The 20,174-nt window shown below is 39.4% G+C and overlaps 2 protein-coding genes and 2 non-coding genes across 5 annotated transcripts; all 4 read right to left on the bottom strand.

The window, feature by feature from the left end:
• Positions 1-509: 509 nt before the first annotated feature.
• Positions 510-5,039, bottom strand: hmg20b (high mobility group 20B). 2 transcript variants are annotated; one of them, XM_062424117.1, is made up of 9 exons: positions 4,999-5,039; positions 4,546-4,705; positions 3,623-3,823; positions 3,357-3,477; positions 3,128-3,180; positions 2,969-3,035; positions 2,589-2,804; positions 2,216-2,348; positions 510-1,175 (listed from the first exon to the last, which is right to left on the bottom strand). In XM_062424117.1, exons 2-9 carry the CDS (start codon positions 4,624-4,626, stop codon positions 1,163-1,165), a joined length of 885 nt encoding a protein of 294 aa, XP_062280101.1. In that variant the 5' UTR covers positions 4,627-4,705; positions 4,999-5,039; the 3' UTR covers positions 510-1,162. The 2 variants fall into 2 exon arrangements, with proteins under 2 accessions (XP_062280101.1, XP_062280100.1); XM_062424116.1 differs by lacking the exon at positions 4,999-5,039 and adding an exon at positions 4,802-4,987.
• A 4,891-nt stretch (positions 5,040-9,930) lies between these two features.
• Positions 9,931-19,076, bottom strand: LOC133984306 (elongation factor 2b-like). Its single transcript, XM_062423519.1, has 13 exons — positions 18,971-19,076; positions 17,442-17,656; positions 16,107-16,288; positions 15,704-15,915; positions 14,569-14,747; positions 14,295-14,400; positions 13,787-14,039; positions 13,487-13,682; positions 13,026-13,392; positions 12,169-12,522; positions 11,829-12,011; positions 11,583-11,715; positions 9,931-10,293 (listed from the first exon to the last, which is right to left on the bottom strand). The coding sequence occupies exons 1-13, from the start codon at positions 18,971-18,973 to the stop codon at positions 10,100-10,102; spliced, it is 2,577 nt and encodes an 858-aa protein (XP_062279503.1). The 5' UTR covers positions 18,974-19,076; the 3' UTR covers positions 9,931-10,099.
• Positions 14,134-14,199, bottom strand: LOC133985383 (small nucleolar RNA SNORD37). Its single transcript, XR_009925461.1, has one exon. It is a non-coding gene; the product is annotated as a small nucleolar RNA SNORD37 (small nucleolar RNA).
• LOC133985382 (small nucleolar RNA SNORD37) lies at positions 15,447-15,512 on the bottom strand. Its single transcript, XR_009925460.1, has one exon. It is a non-coding gene; the product is annotated as a small nucleolar RNA SNORD37 (small nucleolar RNA).
• Positions 19,077-20,174: the final 1,098 nt, after the last annotated feature.

Raw genomic sequence — 20,174 nt, 5'->3', positions numbered from 1 at the left:
CATAACATCCATTGCAATTCACCAAATCTCATTATTTAAAAAAGGACAGGTTCATAATTTTTAAAGTTTGTTTTAAAATAACAGTCAGGTGCCCAAATGAACATAGAAATATGTTTTGATTGCCATAATCATTCCTCCTGGTTATACTGGCCATTAGAAGATCCCTTCATAATGTACTTATAATGTAAGTGATGGGGGACAAAATCCAGAAGCAGCAAGGAAAGTTCTTTACGTGTTCATATGGGAATTTGACTGTTTTTTAAAAACAGGCTTAAACATTTTAAATTGTCAGTTTACCCCAATCACACAAAACCCTTTTTTATCGTTACCTCTGCTGGTTTATAGTCATGCAGATTTAAGAGGGGAATATGGCATCGTGGGAGACCATGTTTTGTGATTTGAATGAATTCACCCTTTTTGAACTTGAGATGAACTGATTTTAGATAATAAAGCTCACAACAATTTTAAAAAACAAAACTGCACCTTTTTTTCAAATTTTGTTGGAAACATTTTCAGTATGGTTTAATGGACATTTTAAAAAACAACAACATATATATACTTCACAAATACATCATATTCTGACAGTATGTGAAACTGCTTGTCAATTCCACAATCTGCCAATATCCATGTAAATACAAACATGTATACACCAACATTTATTTTCACCCCTTCCAGTTTTTTTTTACGGTTTTCTAAATAACACTACATACACATTACCCAGCATTCGCAAAATGCCAAATGGCATTTATTGTAAACTGATAAATAGGCTTGTCTTATTGGACAGGGCCTATAGGTAAATGCTAATACAAAGCTACACAATAGGGTTAGGGTCAATCCATATTTTCTTAAGGCAGATCAGAAAGTAAAAGGACATTACATTTAATGAAATCCCTTCCTGCATTAAAATGTAATAAGCCTCCAGACTGCCACACAGATTTACATTCACAATTATGTGCAAGAGAACACATATTTGTAATGAAGACGTTGTGTAGTGAAGATGTTGAAATGGACTGTGTGTGCTGTGTTTTCAAGTGTTTGCAACCTTGCCTTTACTATCCTTGAGATATCCACATGCTCAGTTGAATGGCACTGATTTGACCAAATACCACCAAGCCTGTGTCCCCCTGATGCAGGAATGTATGGATCTCTGGCTGAAGCCTCCTCATAACTTCTCACTGACAATGAAAATATTGAGACATACATGTTAGATATGGGCTTGTGACTTGAGCGTAATAATCATGTTGGACTAAGGCCTAATAATCATGTGCTCTTGTATGTATTTTATTTTAACCAGGATTATTATAGAACCTAAACATATAGTAGTAATAAAGTTTGTTCTTCTTGCTGGCAAAGTCAGTTGAAAATAACAAACTTTTAACAAATTGCAATTTGACTGATGAAGAAAAAAAAAATCTTACAAAGTTGTACCTGATCTATGTGTACTGTCCGCTACACTGACTCTAAAGTGTAAAGACAGTTTTAGCAAGATTTAAGCAAACAATATAAATTATTTTGAAAAATGTAAACCCTGTTTAGCACATAGCATAATAAACCATAGAATAATACACAGAGATATATAGTATTGATAGAGGTTGTAAGTATGTGCACACCAAACCCTTTATTTGGACCAGGTGCAGGAGAGCAGATTAAGGAGAGAATGGTTGCTGCAAACTGGACTTATTGGACAGGCAGTGTTTCATAAGCTAGAGATTTAACTAACTATTCATTATCCATTAATCTGTTCATTAATTCTTTTGACTATTTGATTAATCATTTGTCTTTAAAATGTCAGAAAATAGTGACAAATGACCATCACAATTTCCCAGAGTTTAAGGTGACATCTTAAAATGTCTGACCAACAGTCCAACATCCAAATATATTCTGTTTACTATCATACAAGACAAAAATAAAACCAAATCCTCACATTTGAGAAACTAGAACAAGCAAATGTTTGGCATTTTTTCCTAAAAGAGTGACGAGTTATTTATAAATTATGAAAGTAGTTATTTGCCTTGTGATTAATTGTTTTTTGTTTCATCCACTCAGGGACTTTATTGGGCAAAATGGGATCCATTATCATTAATAATTAAGTAAAATTTTCACAATGATGAGTACAAAACTTCCTGATGTTGTGAGACAGGAAGTCAAGTTATCAGTGGTCAAACACAGGTTGGATGCATGTTTAGTCTGATGAGTTATAAAAGGTATTAGTTACCTGTCCAGATGAGAGAGAACCTCACAAAGCTGGGTGACCAAGGCCCGGTGCTTGTGAGGGTTTCCTTCAAGCACTCCGCTCAGACGACTCAGGTATGATTCCAGGTTCCCAAAAGACGCTGTCTCTCCTGTGCCTGTAAAAAAACCCCACAAAATAATCAAATCTGAACGTCGTCTCAAGGTAAAATATCATGGAATTTAAGACACAAGTATGCAGGTCATCTAACAAGATTAACACTATCAATGTATTTATAATATAGGACTAAAACAACTTAAAACAAATATAATCCTGTAGCAGGAGGTCTAGAAAATATCATGCAGGGGTGTTACTGTCTATCTGTCTTCCCTCTGACTAAATCCAATTGACTGCTGACCTGGCAGGGGGACTGATGACAGGCCGTTGACCAATGTGTGTTTAATGGCCAGCCAGTGCTGGTGAAGAGCTTGGGTACGCTTCTCGTCCTGCCCCAGTTCAGCCTCAAGGCGCTCTTTAGCATTGTACATGTCCTTTATGTGTCTCTGCAGCACTGCATTCTGCTCTTCAAACTCAATGTTGGCCTTACGAAGCCGTCGCAGCTCAGCCTCTCGAGCTGAGAAAAATAAGACAACAATGAGAAGAATATAAGATTTTATATATATCAAATAATTTGTTTAATCTCATACAGCTAACAAAGTAATAGGACAGTACTGGGTTTGTGCACTTTACTTGTGATACCTAAGAATAACATTTTCCTGTTTTCATTTTCTTGGTTACCTTTGTTCTGATCGAGGAACTCCTCTGTGAAGATAGGGATGTCGAATCTACTTGAGAGGTCTGAAGGCTGAAGAACCAAATCAACAAATCGATGACTTATTGTGAGCAATTTATGCAGAAATAAATTGCAGGTTAACCAGTGACAAAAGTGTCATGTACCTTTGTCAAAGATGACCCTGCACTAGTGCTAATAATGACAGATGGGGTGTCTTCTGAAAGAGAAAAATGTATGTGCATAAAATGGCCCACAAGACACAGAGTAAGCAAATACATCTTGCCATTTGCTCTTGTGCTGCAGAGTTATCTTAAGAGCAGTAAATGATAACAATAGACATGCGTGAACCATAACCACCATGATAAACATTAGCTACGTTCAGTGAGTTGTCACCTTTCTTGATCCTCTTGTCTTGTATCTTTGCACTGGTGATATGAAAGGCCTCAGTCTGCTGATATTCCTTCAGTTCCTGAGCATACTGCATCTTCTCTCTTTCCGCCTCATCCAGATAGCGCTGTGAGTGCACATTAATAATGGCAGGTGCAAATACAGCAGTAAAACAATATTCTTGGTTAGGTGTTAATGCATACAATAGCAGGTTACACAGTCACACAGTTACAACTACTGTATAGGATTACACGGAAAATTTGAAAAGCTACCTGTTTGTCATTTGGGGCTAATCGTGTCCATTCTGCTCCAAGCCGCTTGGTGATTTCTGGGAAAGGCAGGTCAGGGTATCGGGCCCGCATATGTTCTCGCCTTTCATTCAGGAATCGGACATAGCCTGTTACTGGTGCCTTAGGACCATTTGGTAGCACCTTCTTCCGTTTCTTTCCCTTGGGCCAGCCTCTCTTCTTAGGCTGCAGAGAGAGGACACAACACTCATGAAGGTAAGGGCTCAGTCAGCTGTGCCACTCTTCCTTCTCAGTTAACTATTAATGTAACTACATACAAGCGATATTCCAGGGGTTATTTTCATCATCAATTAATATAGATTATTTCCTAAATTAATCATTTTGTCTGTAAAAGATCCAGAAATAGGCAATTGCGACACCACATTTTTCCAGAGCCAAAGAGGATGTCTTTAAATTGCTTGTTTTGTCTGACCAGCACTCCAAAAGCAAAATTTACTCAATTTACCATCACATGAAACTAAGAAAACCAGCAAATATTCACATTTGAGAGACAATGTAAGCACATTTTTTGGCATCCTTGCTGGAACATTGCACACATGTATATAACCTCAGGAACTCCTGCATTGCACATTTATATATTGCAGTTTTACTTAACACAGAAATTAATTATTGTATATTGTATTTATTTCATGACTTTCTCCCCTATGCTGCTACATTCTTCCCACTATACTGCTTAGTGTGAATTAGTGTGAATTAATTTTAGCGGGGTGTAGCTAATAACTGGCCACTGAGTGTATAGCAGGCTGGCAGCTGGTCCAACTCCACCTTAAAAAAAAGGGGAATTACACATCTGTAGCTGCAAGTCTCCTCAGCTTCCAGCTATAGACCACATATTCCACATTTAAAGCAGTTCACACAAACCGTGTGCCTTGTTCAGACGGACTGACCTCCTCTGGTGGTGGATCAGCTGAATGTGATGCTTTGGGCTGCTGCGGAGCTTCACTCTGCTCTTGTTTTATTCCTCCCATGATCTCCGTCCGTGTAATTGATGTGGGACACGTTAAAAAAAGGGCCAGACTCCCTCCGAGATGTGTACTGGGAGGGTGTCTGTGCAGAACAATATGAGAGAAGTTATAGAAATATGCGAGCAGTTGTAAAAAATGTCATCATTTATTTCCTGGCGAGGATGCCGTTGAAGCTAACCTAAAACTGCTAGCTGCTCCGTGTGGCGACGCGCACACACACACAGGACGGACAATATCCAACACAACAAAAACCTTCACCAACAAATTAATAAATAAAAATACAACCAAGGGAAAATCCTACATTCGACTATATTTACTCACTTCGGAAAGCAGCTATTCAAAAAATATATCTTTACCTTTTATAACTTTACTCACCCGATAATGAATCTCTTGGCCAAACAGGAAGAGAAGCCTATCTGCCGTCTGATTGGTCAATGCGGGGACTCGTGATTGGTTGGCTGGAGAATCATCCTCCCCCCAATCAAGCTCTAGTACGTTAAATAGACCTAAGTGGTGCACATCTGAAACTACATTATTACAACTTTTTTCCACAAAAATGTTATGACCATGTGCTAAATTTCAAAGGTTTTCCTGCTGGACACAAGATGTCTCCTACTTCACAGTAAAATGCACTCATTGTATGTATATAGACAGCTTTAGATTTCCATATCACACTTGTCTTAGTCGAATATTGGACCAGGATTGGCTCCAAAGTAGTTGTGCTAGTAGGTACAATCCCTTAAAATCGTATTGTAATGAGCTCAGAGAAATTTTCCATTTTCAGCAGATTAATTTGAAAACAGCCCTTTAACTGTAGGAAAAAGAAAAAACAAACATATTTTTGAGTGGAGCGGGGCTTTAAGTAAAAGCACCAATACAGAAATGTAAAAATACTCCATTACAGGAAAAAGCATTGGCAGCAAAATGTTATTTAAGAATGAAAGAGTAGTGGTTTAGTCCCTCTGACTGATATATTGTTATATATAGATAGATATAGACATCGTTAGATTATTAATACTGAGGCCGCAGTGTGTGAGCAGTGCATTACTGGTGTAGCCACTGGAGGTGGAGCTAGTTTCAACTACTCTATAGTTTAGTCCAGTGGTTCCCAACCTAGGGATCGGGCACCTCAAAAGGGTCACCAGATACAGGGTGTCCACAAAGTCTCTAAACATTTTTAAAAAACATTACAAAAACAATTGATGAGATATGTTAATCAGATTTGTTCTATGTACTCAGTGGTTATCAAAGTTTTTAATCACATTGCATTTGTGTATCGTGTATCAAACAAAGATACGGGACATCAACGACCTAAGCAAAAGATTACTGATGCCATTGCCACCATTGATGAGGCTATGCTACAGCGAACATGGCAAGAAATCCAGTACCGTCTTGATGTGTTTCGTGCAACTAATGGTGCCCATATAGAGGTGTATTAAATGATTACATTTCCACAGATTTGTCTATTCATTTGCTTTTGTAATAAATTAAATTGTAAAGAGACTTTATGGACACCCTGTATATCTGAGGGGTTGTGAGATGATTACTGGGAGAAGAAAGAAGAATAGATTTTTGCTGAAATATTGGATCATTTTAACATTTATTGAGATGAAACAATGTCAAAGTTTAGAGGGAAAAATCACTATTGATGGAGCTGTTAACAACTCAGACATCTGAAATGTGAGCCCAACTACACACTGCGCTTTGTAAGACATCAAAAGCCAAAAAGGTTGGAAACCACTGGTTTCATCTTTAACAATAAGTTGCATTTTATAAGCTTGTTATATTATCCATTGTGTCAAATCTTCATCTGCAAAGTAACTAAAGCTGTAAAATAAATGTAGAAGAGTAGAAAGTACAATATTTCCCTCCAAATTCTACAGTACTCGAGTAAATGTAGTTTACTTTTCACTACTGTCCACAAATTATACATTAAATCTGTGTATGTTAACATTTATTTTATATATTTCGTTGTGCCATCTTTTAATCTAGTGGCAAATGAGCAATTCTGCACAATAATATTAATCCATTATAAGAACACTATCTGGGGTACCAGGTTGTGTTAACCTTCCTTCAGCTGGACACTTGATCTTTTAGTCTCATTAGTTCATCAGGTGGACCTCTCGATGGGACCATCTAATTAATATAGTTGTTAAAAATAGACCTTACCCTTTATAAAGTGTGGCTTATGAAGTAGTGGCACATACTATACTTTTTCCATGTGTTTGTACATTCAATTGTATATTACATAAAAAAACAACTTAAATTTAAACATTTAAATTCAATTCAATACATCTTTGTACAGGAGTAGGTTTGTGGATCAGGGCCTCTATCACTTAGATGAAAATGACTTATGAAGGAATCTTCTGATGGTTAGTATGAACACCAGGAATGATTAGGACAAGAAAAACCTATTTCAGTGTCCATTTGGGCTCCTGACTGTTTTAAGACCATCTACAAAAATTGTGAGCCTGTCATTTAACTGGCTCTTTGCTCACCAACCATTGTTTCCACAATATAGTTTTGCCATGTAACAACAAAGAACAAGTTTCAGGGTTTCAGTAACTGCTTTGCTAAAGGAACAAACACGTTGTTTATTCATGGAATAACAATCAATGATCAATCAATCTTTATTGTTCTTAACCAGAGGCCTGTACTACGAAGCTGGATTTTCTCTTATCGAGGTAACTTCAGGGTTAACCCTGGGTTTTCCGTCTTACGACGCTGGTTCACTTCTTACCTGGGTAAATCACCATGGTAACTTAAACTGAACGGCTAACCTGCTCCGGAGCAGGTTATGTTCTGGATAAGAGATCAACGAGTATAAAAGCACCACCTCCTGACCAATCAGTTCTCTTGGAAAATGGCCTGCCCATTCATAGAAGATCCTGTCGACATTGGTGCGCGGATCGTGAGAGGAGTTTTTAGGGATAGATGCAATCCTTTTGATGTCCCCGATGACATCCTATACGAAAGGTACAGATTTTCATCGGATGGACTGCGCTACATTTGTCAACTGATGGGGCCATATGTCAACTGTAGAGAAAATGCATGTTAGCCTGGGCTACTTACTCCCACAGTAAATGGTATATTGGTTAATTGTGTTTTATAAGCAACCCAGTGTTTTAACATGGACTCACTGAAACATACCCTGAACAAATGAGTTGCTGTGAGTGCTGCTACCTCCACCGTGGGCTGATGTCAGTGTTGCTTTTGGCCTGGATGATGTGTTTGAATTCTTCATATTTTTGAAGAATAATTGTCTGCTCCTCCATGGTAAAGTAGGCGGCTCTGCAGGGTTTCTCCATGTTTGCGATTGGTCAGACGCTGCAAACACCACCCCTATTATGTGAGCGCGTGATCAAGATTGGAAAACCCTGGGTTCAATTACCGAGTTGATAACCAGTTTCGTAGTACCGCTTATCAGGATTGCGAATGTATGGGTAAATCAACCGAGGTAATGGAGAGATATCCCGGGTATGTTAATCCAGCTTCGTAGTAAAGGCCTCAGGACATCATTTTATTTTTTATTTTGGACAAAATAAAATGTGTTGATACTCAGATGATCTAAGTACTGGTCCATTCGTATAGGGTGTAGAACAATCGAAATAATTGCATTCCATATTTCATCCATTTTAACTGGAATGTAACAGCTCACGTTCATTCAAGTTAAGAAAAAAAATCCAGTTATCAATTAATTGGCATATATTTAAAAGACACCTTAAAGCTGTGCAGTGAAGTAATTACACAAAACAGTTGTGGGTTATCATCTTTAAAACTGGAGTATTTATTGTAAATATAACTCAGAATTTGTGTCATGTGGATTCAAACTCAGCTAGTATTGTCACAAACACTATTTCTTCTGTTATGTAGGATGTTTGTTAAAGAGTAGGATGGGTGGAGTGTGTGCCACGTAAAAAACAACCAGATTTTTGGCTTGAAATGCGATCAGTCTGCAACTTCTGACTCATAATCAGTTCATGGGTTTGAAAGTGTGGGAAACTACAGATGTGACTGAACAAGGCAGGGTTGAGACAAGATTGGTAAACTCCAACAGCTTGTTTGGTTGCCCCTGAAGGACAGAGCTGTCTAATAAGTCAGTATGTTACATCACAAGTGTAACAGAGCCCCCAGGATCTCCAGGGCCCATTTGTAGAGGTGGAACCTGAGCCCACCAGACCATAGTTGCTGTTGTTGACTTGAGCTTGTAGTGTAATTTTATCATCTTAAAGTTTACAACAACAAAATACAAAGGGCACATTTCTTGCAGGTCTGAGTTTGATTAGGCATCTTTTTGATGGTTGAATGTAGTTCTGAAATCAGCTGTTATTTCTTGAACAAACTGAAAAATATGTTACAATTTTTAAGAAGTTTAAAAGGGATCAGAATAAAAGTTGGGAGTCCTCTCTGCATCAGCCAACTGAAGTTGGTGCCTCAGACAGGACAACTAAGGCAGCCACTGCAATGAAATTAGGGGCATACAGTAATATGAGCTCTTAATAAGGTGCAGCAACTAACATGTTGACATAAAGAATGTCTAGAACCTGAAGGGGGAGTCTTAAAAAATGTTTTGTTTTCATATTCAGTGTGAGATTACATAAAAAAACCAAAACCAAAGAGCTGCAAAACCCGACATGCAAGTGAAGCCTGCTGATATTTGGTATTTTCCGAAAGGTGATTCATTGATTAGCAATATAGTTGGATAAATATTCAGGGTAGATATGTAGCTATACCTGCATGTTGCTGCCCAGTCACTATCTTGACAATGATAAGTCTTGCACTGTACTTGGTTACATTTTTGTGGTTGTGTGTAATTCGAGGTGTCAGATAAAACCAGACAAACACCAGATTGTAGAGGTTATACCATTTATACCAAGGCTACATTATCAGTGACCAAAATCACTTTACATTTTCATGTGATCTATTCTAATAAAGCGAATAGTTAAACTTGAAAAAAAAAGTTTCTCCTCCAACTTTCAGCAATTAAACAAGATAGCTCCATCAGTGGTAGCACTTCTCTTTAAATCATGCACATCCTCTGGCAAAGCAGACATGCAATCCCTGCGGCCATTGTATAAAACTGACATGTTCTCTCCTGGCTGCTCTTCACACACCATGTCACTTGCATTTAAGTACAGCTGAAATTTTTGGATTGAAGAACAAGTTAAAGTGGTCCTCCACACCTGATCATTTTTTCTGTCTACCCTAAGCTGAACATAAAAGTCATGAACCACAGAAATGTAAGTAGCCTGAGGGCTTTCAGAGACAAGTGCATCATCCCTATAAAAAATAAAAAACCCTGAACAATTTCGTTTTTATTTTCTTTTATTTATCGTTTACAATTTTTGTAGTTTATGCATTATTGTCAATCCTTTTGGCAAACGTTAGTGCTCACTGTACAGTCCGGTCCCACAATGTAGACTAAAATTTATTGGAAAGTGTGGAATGAGGCAAGAACCAAGTGGGGTGCAGGCTTTTACAGTTTGTCCAGGTAGTTGTCCAAGGCTGGGATACCTTCCTTGAGACCCTTGCGTTTACGTGTGTCAGTGACAACAATGCCAGGCTTGCTTGCAGGGTCCATTGGGTTTCCAGGGAGCACCTGCCAATGGTCGAAAACACACTGTGGGAAGGCCTGGCCTCCAGTGTTGGAACGAAGGTCAGCTGTGAAACCTGGAAATGGACAGATGTTTCATTACCCTCATGCCAAATCTGTTATTACATTGATGGTACACAAGTGTCACAAAATGTGTGTGTAGGACATTTCTGTTTATAGTAGGAGCTGCTGAGATTGACACTAAAATGTAAATAGCAGGTACACCATAACAGCGTGGTCAGGTTAGGCTAGCCCATTGTTGCTAACTTCAGGGCTAACCCCCTTCACTTTCCCAGCAGTTGGGGAAACAACATATGAGACTTCTCTTGGTCTTGAGAAGCTGCAGCATTTATTAACTGACACACTGTAGTCTGTACATTTACTTCCAGATCAAAGACTTACTGCTAACCTTTTTTTCCACTCATTTTCCACACGCTCTCTTCTTGCGCAACCACAGACATTACACACTACACTAAAGGAGCTGCGCTTCTCTTAACCGTGCCTTGCATAGATTTCCTCTAACGGAGAATTCTGGGATTTCATGCACAATTCCGATGACTCAACATAGGGTGTTATCATACTTATGGTGTGCGAGTGAAAGTAATATTAGTGATAGTGTAAAATTTTAGAATTAATTAATTGGTCACTGTAATGTAGCTGTAACTGTTGGACTGCAAATACTTCACTGTCAACCTTCATAACCAGCTCATACAGCTAAAAAAGAAAAAAGCTGGTCACCATGTAAAACACTACATTTAATTACTATTTTAAAGAATAAAATTAAAATCATGTAAAGGACTCATGGATTAAGTGCTTTTACATCCAGATACATGCAGAATCTTCAACACCTTTCCTCTGCTGCCAAAAGTCTCTTTTCTAAGTCTGGCTGGCTAGCTACTTGATGGAGAGCAGCCTTACCCTTCACTGATGTCTCATGTTTCCTGACAATTTAGACTCAAACTTCAACAATCCAACCTACAACTATTCAAGACCCTACAAAAAATTACACGATGGGAGACCATATGTTAAAATGGCATCACTGGCTTACTTTTTAAACCGTTGCAATCAGCAGGACTGAACACATTTTTATGCACTGAGGACTAAGTATTGTACACTAACATTCAGAACACAGTTAAACAGCCACAATTTGACAAAGGGGCTGTTTGTCTGGTCAACTACCTTATCTCTACCCACCAGTGGCCTCACTGAAACAAATGACAATATGACATAAAACTCAATTTCAGAATATCAGAAAGAATGTCACCTTTGTTAACTAATAAAACAAGACAACTTCAATCTATATCAGATAACAAAATTAACACTAGCATGAGGACACTTTGGCTTTGCTGCATTGTTAAAGACTTACCGAATGACTCCATGACAGGCAGGTAGGCCTTGATAACACGCATGGGTGTGCCCATTACACTGGACTCCTCAAACACATGACCACGCCTTCTGGTCAACACTCCGTAGATTCCGCCCATGGCAATTGCAGGACACTATAGAGTAGATAGGAGATTTGTGAGATGACAGGCACCACCACTCTAAAATGTAATGTTCTGGCATACCGGTCACTGTGACAAAAACCATCACCATCTACAATGGAACTTACCTGGATCTCGACCAGGTAGACTGGCTCCATCATCCTGGGCTCAGCTGTGAGCTCACAAGCGTACAGAACTCTGCGAGCTGTGGGAATGATCTGACCACCACCACGGTGGATGGCATCTGTATGCAAGGTCACATCATGGATGTCGAAGCGAACTGCACGCATGTTCTCTTCACAGAGGACACCCTAAAAGATAAAATTAAAACAAATAGTAAGTCGAAAGTTCTACATATCCAAGACCATGGGGCAGACAGATTAACCATTTTTCTCTTCTTCACAAATAACCAAATAGATTAAGAATCTATCTAGTTGTGTGAATTTTTGCACACGTCGGTCTCCTTACCTCCTTGGAGGCCCACTGGAAGCCAGTCAACACACTGTCCTTGATCTCATTGAGGTACTGCACACCCTTGGTGACATCCACCAGCAGGTTAGGGCCGGTTCCATCAGGTCCAAAGCACCAGATCTTCCTGGCCTCACCGACATCCCACTCGTACTTGTCAGCAAGGTAGCGGGCACGGGCCTTGAGCTCCTGGCGATTGGTGACTTCACCCTTCTCAATGTCCTCTGCCAAGCCATCTTCCATGGGACGGGCCTTCATGAACAGACGGTTGTGCTTGTTGGGCGACTTTGACAGACACATCACATCTGATTCTGCACTGACGGTCTCTCTGTAGGACACCACTGGTTCAGATTTCTGAAAAGAGAAAACCACGTTTCAATGCAGGAACATATAGGGATTATCAAAGTGAGAACTTTCACTGTTATGCATTCGACTAAGGGTCTCAACTTAAAGATCCCCTCCATTTCTTGTTCTTTTAGTGTTGGACATACACAAATAGACACCAGAAGGCTGATTTCAGAATTTTCTGTGAAAAGTTTCACTGTGCCTGAGTTTAAGTCTTGTAATTAAACTAGTTTGGCACATGTATGATGTGGGAATTTATAGCCTCCAAGGAAGATATAGTCAGAACAGACTTCATAGTGAAGTTAGGAACGTCTTGTCTTCAGCAGTTAAAACATAAGTTTCCAAACAGCACCAACATATTAACATACTGGATGTTTTAAATGTGGGTGTAAATGTAAAAAAAAAAAACCATGGAAACATTGACAGGATTTTTACATCTCAAACATATCTTGAGGGGATCTTTAACTTTTAAGAGGAAACTACTAAAAAAGCTCAAGTTTTGGTTTTATCACCTTGAGTGGAATGCAAGCGTGATCTTCCTCCAGATCTTTCAGACAGATCTCCAGATGCAGCTCTCCAGCTCCAGCGACGATATGTTCTCCAGACTCCTCAATGATACACTGCACCATAGGATCAGACTTGGACAGACGCTTCAGACCCTCCACCAGTTTGGGAAGGTCAGATGGGTTTTTGGCCTCCACAGCGACTCTCACCACAGGGCTGACACTGAACTTCATCACCCTCATGTTGTGCGCCTGCTCATAGGTTGTGATTGTTCCGGTCTTGACAAGGTACTGGTCCACTCCAACCAAACCCACGATGTTACCGCATGGCACATCCTCAATGGGTTCAGTGTAACGTCCCATCATCAAAATGGTCCTGTCAAAGAACAATGAGCATGAATGGTTAAACACAGTTCAGATATTACGTATAACTGATAAATCCCTTTCATAAATGATGCTCTAAAACATACCTCTGAATTGGCTTGACGTAAAGGTCTTCCTTCTTTCCGGGGACAAAGTTTGGTCCCATAATGCGCACCTTCAGCCCAGTGGAGACAGAGCCAGAGAACACACGACCGAAGGCATAGAAGCGACCCTTGTCACTGGTGGGTACCATCTTTGAGATGTACATCATCAGGGGAGCCTTGGAGTCACAGTTCTTGATACCTGAGTGAACAATTTACAGACAGACCATCAGCAAAACACCCACAACACTAAACCCCTCCCCTTATCTCAGCATGAGCAAAATCAAGATTAAAGTATCTTCATACCCATGGCAGCCTCATCATCTCCAGGTCCTTCATACAGCAGCTCACAGCGGTACTTCTGGGCAGTGACGGGGGAAGGCAGATGGATGGTGATCATTTGAAGGAGGGCTTCTCCAGCAGGCAGCCAGCGACGCATCACTGCCTTCAGGAGAGGCTTACCCTGCTTCTCCTTGTCTTCAGAATCCAACTTGATTTCTAGCTTCTGGATCAGCTTGTTAGATTCTTCGTGCTTGAAGTTCATGATGGCATCGAACACCTAAAAGTGGAATTTGTATGAATTAAGAGTGTAATTTAACATTCGCAAGGATGATAATGGAAAGATGTTTAAGTAAAAACACTTTCTATGCCCCGCTCAGACTGAAGGTGATCATCACTAAAATCAGGTCAAAGTGAAGAATATTTATTTCATCATATGCAGGCATACAGAGCAACTGTCTATGGTAATGAGATTTTACACACTGCATTTTATCAATTTCAACAATATTTCAACATAAAATAAAGGTTTTGACACCTTGAAGATGGGGTCCAGGACAAGGGCATTGAAGGTACGAGTGTACTTCTTGCCATCAGGTCCAGTAGCAGTCTTGGAGAACTTGCCACTGTCTTGGTCAAAGTACCTAGAATAACACATAAGGATGATTCATAAGACTGTAGTCTGTTCTGTTATTGAAAAAAGTTGAATGTTAGAAAAAAAGTCACTTCCTGAACTCTTGCCCCCTCTTTTACTAGCTGGCTACTTTCTTCAGCTTTATTGGGAAATTAAACGCTCTAGTTTAGAGACTTACCTGTCTCCCCACAGTTTCTTCATCATGTCCTCCACCTTCTTGCAGTGCTCATCTGGTGTCATCTGGGCATTGCCCTTGGCAGCAAACTTGGCAGCATACATCTCAGCAAACTGCTTCAGGGTGAAAGCCCAGCCGTGGAGGCCAGAGCCAAAGCCAACAGTACCAACAACTGGATCAATCTAAGAGAGAAGACAGAATCGGGGTAAATAAAAGGCATACCAAGAATGTTTTGGTTAACATTTAATTATAACAGCTAGTAACAGGAATTTTAATTATACGGGACTAAAGTGATGAATAAAAATGTCTTAGTTTAGGGGCTTTAACAGTCGACTGAAATTTACCATTAGACTTAAGTCAAATGTTAAAACTGACTGACACTTGATCAAATCCATCATAAACATTTAACAATTTTGGTTGCGTCAAGAGAGGTGCACTTCATTATGTGGGCTAAAGATTTACCAAACACTTTGAGTCTATGATTCCTTAATTATTTGTCACATTTTTACTTTAGAGTCATCAGTGCTCAGGAAAAACAGTTATACCATGACTATGTCCATCTGTCTGGTGCAACCTGCTCTCTGAAGTATACAAATAGATGCGGACACACCTGCACCAACTCATTTCCCGTCCACTGCACACAAACCGCTTTCTCTGAAGTTTCTCCCTGAGCTTTTACCCTGCAGTAATGTCACACCATCTACACTTGAAGCGCAGTCACACTACCTCCATTTAAAAACATTAACACTTTAAAGACCTACTGTGCATCTATGTCACTTTATAAAGCGCCAATTGACTATAAAAACACAGGACTTGATGGCACATTCTCAAGGATGATAATGGAAAGGTGTTTAAGTAAAAAAAAACTCTTTCTATGCCCCGCTCAGACTGAAGGTGATCATCACTAGAATCAGGTCAAAGTGAAGAATATTTATGTCATCACATGCAGGCATACTGAGCAACTGTCTATGGTAATGAGATTTTACACACTGCGTAAACTCTGAGATCTACATGGATCAGAATCTATCCCTTAAAACCCAACTGATCATTTATAGAAACAGTTGCTGATTTATTCTGTTGATCGTCAAACAGTTCATTCACTTGTCGTTGCAGCCAACCAGACCAAACAACCACTCACCATGATGTTGCCCATTGGTCCATGTTCATCCTCTCCATAAGTGGAAATGATGACGTTGACGGTCTCAATGATACGCTGGAAAGTCTGGTACAGGTCCTCAGCTTCAAGCTGCAACTCCAGCAAGGCACGGTCCATCTTGTTCATCATCAGGACTGGCTTGATACGCTCACCAATGGCCTGACGAAGCACTGTCTCAGTCTGGACACACACACCTGGTAGGGACACACACAATGACTATTTCACTGAAGGAAAAGCAGGTTGAGTTGTGAATCCTCATTTCACACCAATAGTGAACTAGATATCAATGATATCTAGCCAAGAAAAAAATTGTCCAAGTGTAACATTGAGTGTAAAGCCAGAGCGCTCACTGCAGCCTCTTAAGATTGTTCAGCTTCGTTCTTACCAGACACGCAGTCCACGACAACCAGGGCTCCGTCAGTGACACGGAGAGCAGCAGTGACTTCAGAGGAGAAGTCGACGTGCCCGGGTGAGTCAATCAAGTTGATCAAGAAGCCGCGTCCATCCTTTGTCTGCTTAATGAAGGCCAGATCGTTTTCAGACAGCTCGTAGAACAGGGAGATGGCGCTGCAAGTAACATGTAAAATCAAATTTAAGACCAGGTCAATTTGGTTTAAAAAGTGAGAAAAATTTTTTTGTTGTTTTTAATTCAGACTTGATGTGACATGATCAAGTGCATGCAGAAATGAATACAATTAGACAATGCAACACATTAATGTCTAATACACATTTTGATTTGCATTTTCTTGGAATTATTGGTTTGTAAAAACAAAACCACAAAAAATCCCTTGCTGATTAAGCACAATAATTTTCACCGAGCCTATCAACATGTGATCAGTTATCGTGAAATCAATATTAGAGATTTTATTGGTAAAAGTTAATTACATGGCACAACAATTAAAATATTCAAAGAGTGTGTTTTGGCTGGTTCTACAGCCTGGGCCACAACACCTACCTTTACCTGTGTTAGACAGCTACCTCTCCGAACTTGCTTACTTGTTATGTCCACAAAGAAGTATTGCTGCTGTGGCACAACAACTGCCAGCTCCATCTTTCTACGTTAAGTTAGCGTTTGATAATGACATCTATAATGTTTCATTTTATTTATAGTTTAGACAAAAATGAAGCATGTGCTAATCTACAGATGGACATGGAAACTATATTGGAAAGGTGTCAGTCAGTTGTTGGTATGGTGTCAATATGACAACTGGATCATAATCACTTTTTTTTGCTGAGAACCATGTCTCACACAGAGAATATGGACTCATTGAAGAAACTCAGATGATATGCCACGCTTCTCATCTGGACTGTGTAGCTGATTAACCCAGTAACATTACCATCCAAATGAAAAGACACACATTGGGCACACGCTTCAGGATGGAAACAAGGTTTCTTAAAATTACAGCAATATACACTGTGTTGAGCCGGTTACTCTACTGGCCAGAATGGACACAATGAAAGTGCTGTAACAAAAGCATGCCCTGAAACCAGACATTTCCATCATCAAGCAGTTAAGCTGCTCTGTGAATGGCTGCGTATGAATGTACTTTTAAAACTGGGCAACTGCACAGGTGTCCAGTACTAAAAATGTATGCTCACACAACCCCTTATCAGTGTTAATCATCTACTTGCTGCCAAATGTCTGCAGTAAGAGATGTAGACCTTTTAATTAAAAAGCAAATATGAGGCATTGCACAAAATTTGAGTTGGAAATACTCACGTAGATTTAATAGTAATGCAACGCTCCTGTTCATCTTTACGCGTGTCTGTGAAACGCGTCTCTCCAGCACGAGCTGAGGCGATGATACCAGCCTTCGATACCAGCGAGTCTGTCAGAGTTGACTTTCCGTGGTCCACGTGCGCAATCACAGACATGTTACGAATGTTGGATTTTTTGTCCATGATGGCACGGATCTGGTCTATGGTAAAGTTCACCTGAGAGAAAAAAGAAAAAAGAAAAACAAACAAACAGATTAACAGACTCACAAGAAAAATGGAAGGAAGTAAAATCTTAGTGTAGCTAAAAATCAGGGTTACCATTTGACCTCATCTTTATCCATGGACGGCCCCAATGCAAAACATAATATTGAAACATCCCAGTAAAATATAGTGGGTAAAGGGTATCCAACTTGGCCAAGGAAAAACAAGAAAGTTACAAGTTCTTATCTGCCAACAGGTTAAGTGATTAAAGTCTCTGATGTGTATTATTAAAGTGCACACGTTGCAAAGGCATTCAAATTTAAATGCACTGGCTTGCTCACCAGGCTGCTGGATGCAGCCACTGATGTCCATGTTTTAATGTACTTCTGTATCAGTATACATATTAAATAGAGGCTTTAATAAACATTAATTTAGTCATCACTATTTGAGCTGTCCGTAACTGCGCAGTGGAGTACTGACAATTGATTCTGACGTAACATAAATCAGGGCGTTGGAAATCCGCCATCATAACAACTGTTGCGTGATTGCTATCTGGGTATAGGCGACATTCGTTTAAACTATGTAAATGTGAGCCGGTGCATCCACGGATTTATACTGATTACTTGATGGAAGTTATAATACACACCATACGTGGTTCATAAAAGCACATTCAACCCAGTGACGCCCGGCATAATGTGTCGGCATGAATAGGCCACGTGTACAGACTTTGACACTAACGTTATGCTAAAAGCTAACATGGCTCGGTGACTCATCTACCAACAGGCGGCCGAGCCCGGAATCGTAAAATGCCGGCAAGTTATTCGTCCGTAATAACTACCCACAACAGACCAGACATGTTCTGTTCCTGGTAACGATGCTTGCTAAAGCACAGACAACATTAAAATAGGTAACGCTGCTATTATTCCGCCACTTTTATCGGTGCTAGCAACATTTACCGGGACAACTGCTAGAGCAAAGAGCCGCCACTGTCAGCGAAGTAACCAGCTAGCAACGTTAACTCCTTCAGAATAAACTTAAATGGTCAACATGTATCAATAAAGCTTTAATAGATGCTTAAACGCATACAGTTGACAACCAGCTATGAGAAGAAAATACGTTTTTTTTTGCTAACGGTGCGTAGCTGCTTCTAAGCTAACAGTACAGATGACAAAATGGTTGCCATTTTGATCAAAGCACAATCCACTGAACTGACAAGCAAGTAGCCTAGCATCCGCGTAAAAAAACACACAAAAACACTAATATCAGCGTCGATAGCGCCGTATGTACTAGATAACTCATTAATTGGTCAGAGAAACAATTTCAACTCACCATTTTGACGGATGGTTTTAGATTCTCTTGATGGAGAATAGACAAGAATTTTTACACTGCCCACCTCACGAGGGCATAGGCAGGGAAGAGGCCACTGACGTCAGAAAATTCCACTTTATACTGCTTGCGTCAAGTCCGTGCGTCATCACGTAAGATGCGTCGAAGACCGTGTGACTCTACTGATGATGCTGCTGTCAACTAAAGAAAGCTGTCAAATATGCTTCATTAAACTCATCGATAATTGTTATCAGAATCAGGATCTCTATTTGGATTTGACTCGGTTTAGTGGCCTACTTTCACAGAACATCAACACAATAATCTTCAGAAATACACACCGTTTCTGTGGACTGTAAACAGGATACAACTAAGTGAAGAGTGCATGTAGTCCTGAGATAAATATGAAATGTTAACCATTTAACAATGATGTTAGTCATACTTTATTGTAAATATTGTGGGTGATTATGTGGCAACAACAGCCTGTCCTAATAGTAGCAGTTTGTGAAATGTATTGCATATTTTGAGATTCAGACTGAAATAAATAGCCTATGTATACTTTGTAGATACAGTGGGTATTAAAGAGTTTCAGGGTTATTGCTGTTTATATGAGTGATGGCAGGGGGAAGTATAAACAATAATAATAATAAATAGCAATAAAGCCTCTCTCTATGAGTTATTCAAGATAAGCCAGATATTTGACATTGGACATTCAAAGATTAATTAACAGTTTTGAACACTGATAGGCTCCTGGATATTGTAATTATAATTGTAGGCTAATTGATCTGATACTTTGACTTTTCTGAGGAAAATGACAAAAAGGGGAAAATTACTCTGTAGGTAATTGGTAAAATTTCACATTATTATCAGTATAAATAGCTAATAATAGAATAATTACAAAGGAATATCCATGCTGCACATTAAAGGCAAATCTAGGTTGTCACAAATGAGGAAGTTGACACTGGACCAAGAACCAAAAATATGGCTGAGCATAGATAATGCTGATAATAAAACGTGAGCTGTTTAGCTTAACAGCTCACGTTTTGTGCACAGCTCAATTTGAATCTTTTGCAATTGTCTTTTAATCATAAAAAGATTTATGGATTCTTAAGATTGACGATTCAATACTTTATTGCCATATCAGCACGATTGATTGGAATTTGTCTTGTGAGCTCACTTAAGCATAGACAGTAAAAGATAAAAATAATAA

This window comes from Scomber scombrus, chromosome 8, assembly GCF_963691925.1.
Source record: "Scomber scombrus chromosome 8, fScoSco1.1, whole genome shotgun sequence".
Classification (NCBI taxonomy): Eukaryota; Metazoa; Chordata; class Actinopteri; order Scombriformes; family Scombridae; genus Scomber; species Scomber scombrus.
The sequence above is the reverse complement of the archived record's forward strand: the minus strand, read 5'-3'. Positions and strand labels throughout refer to the sequence as shown.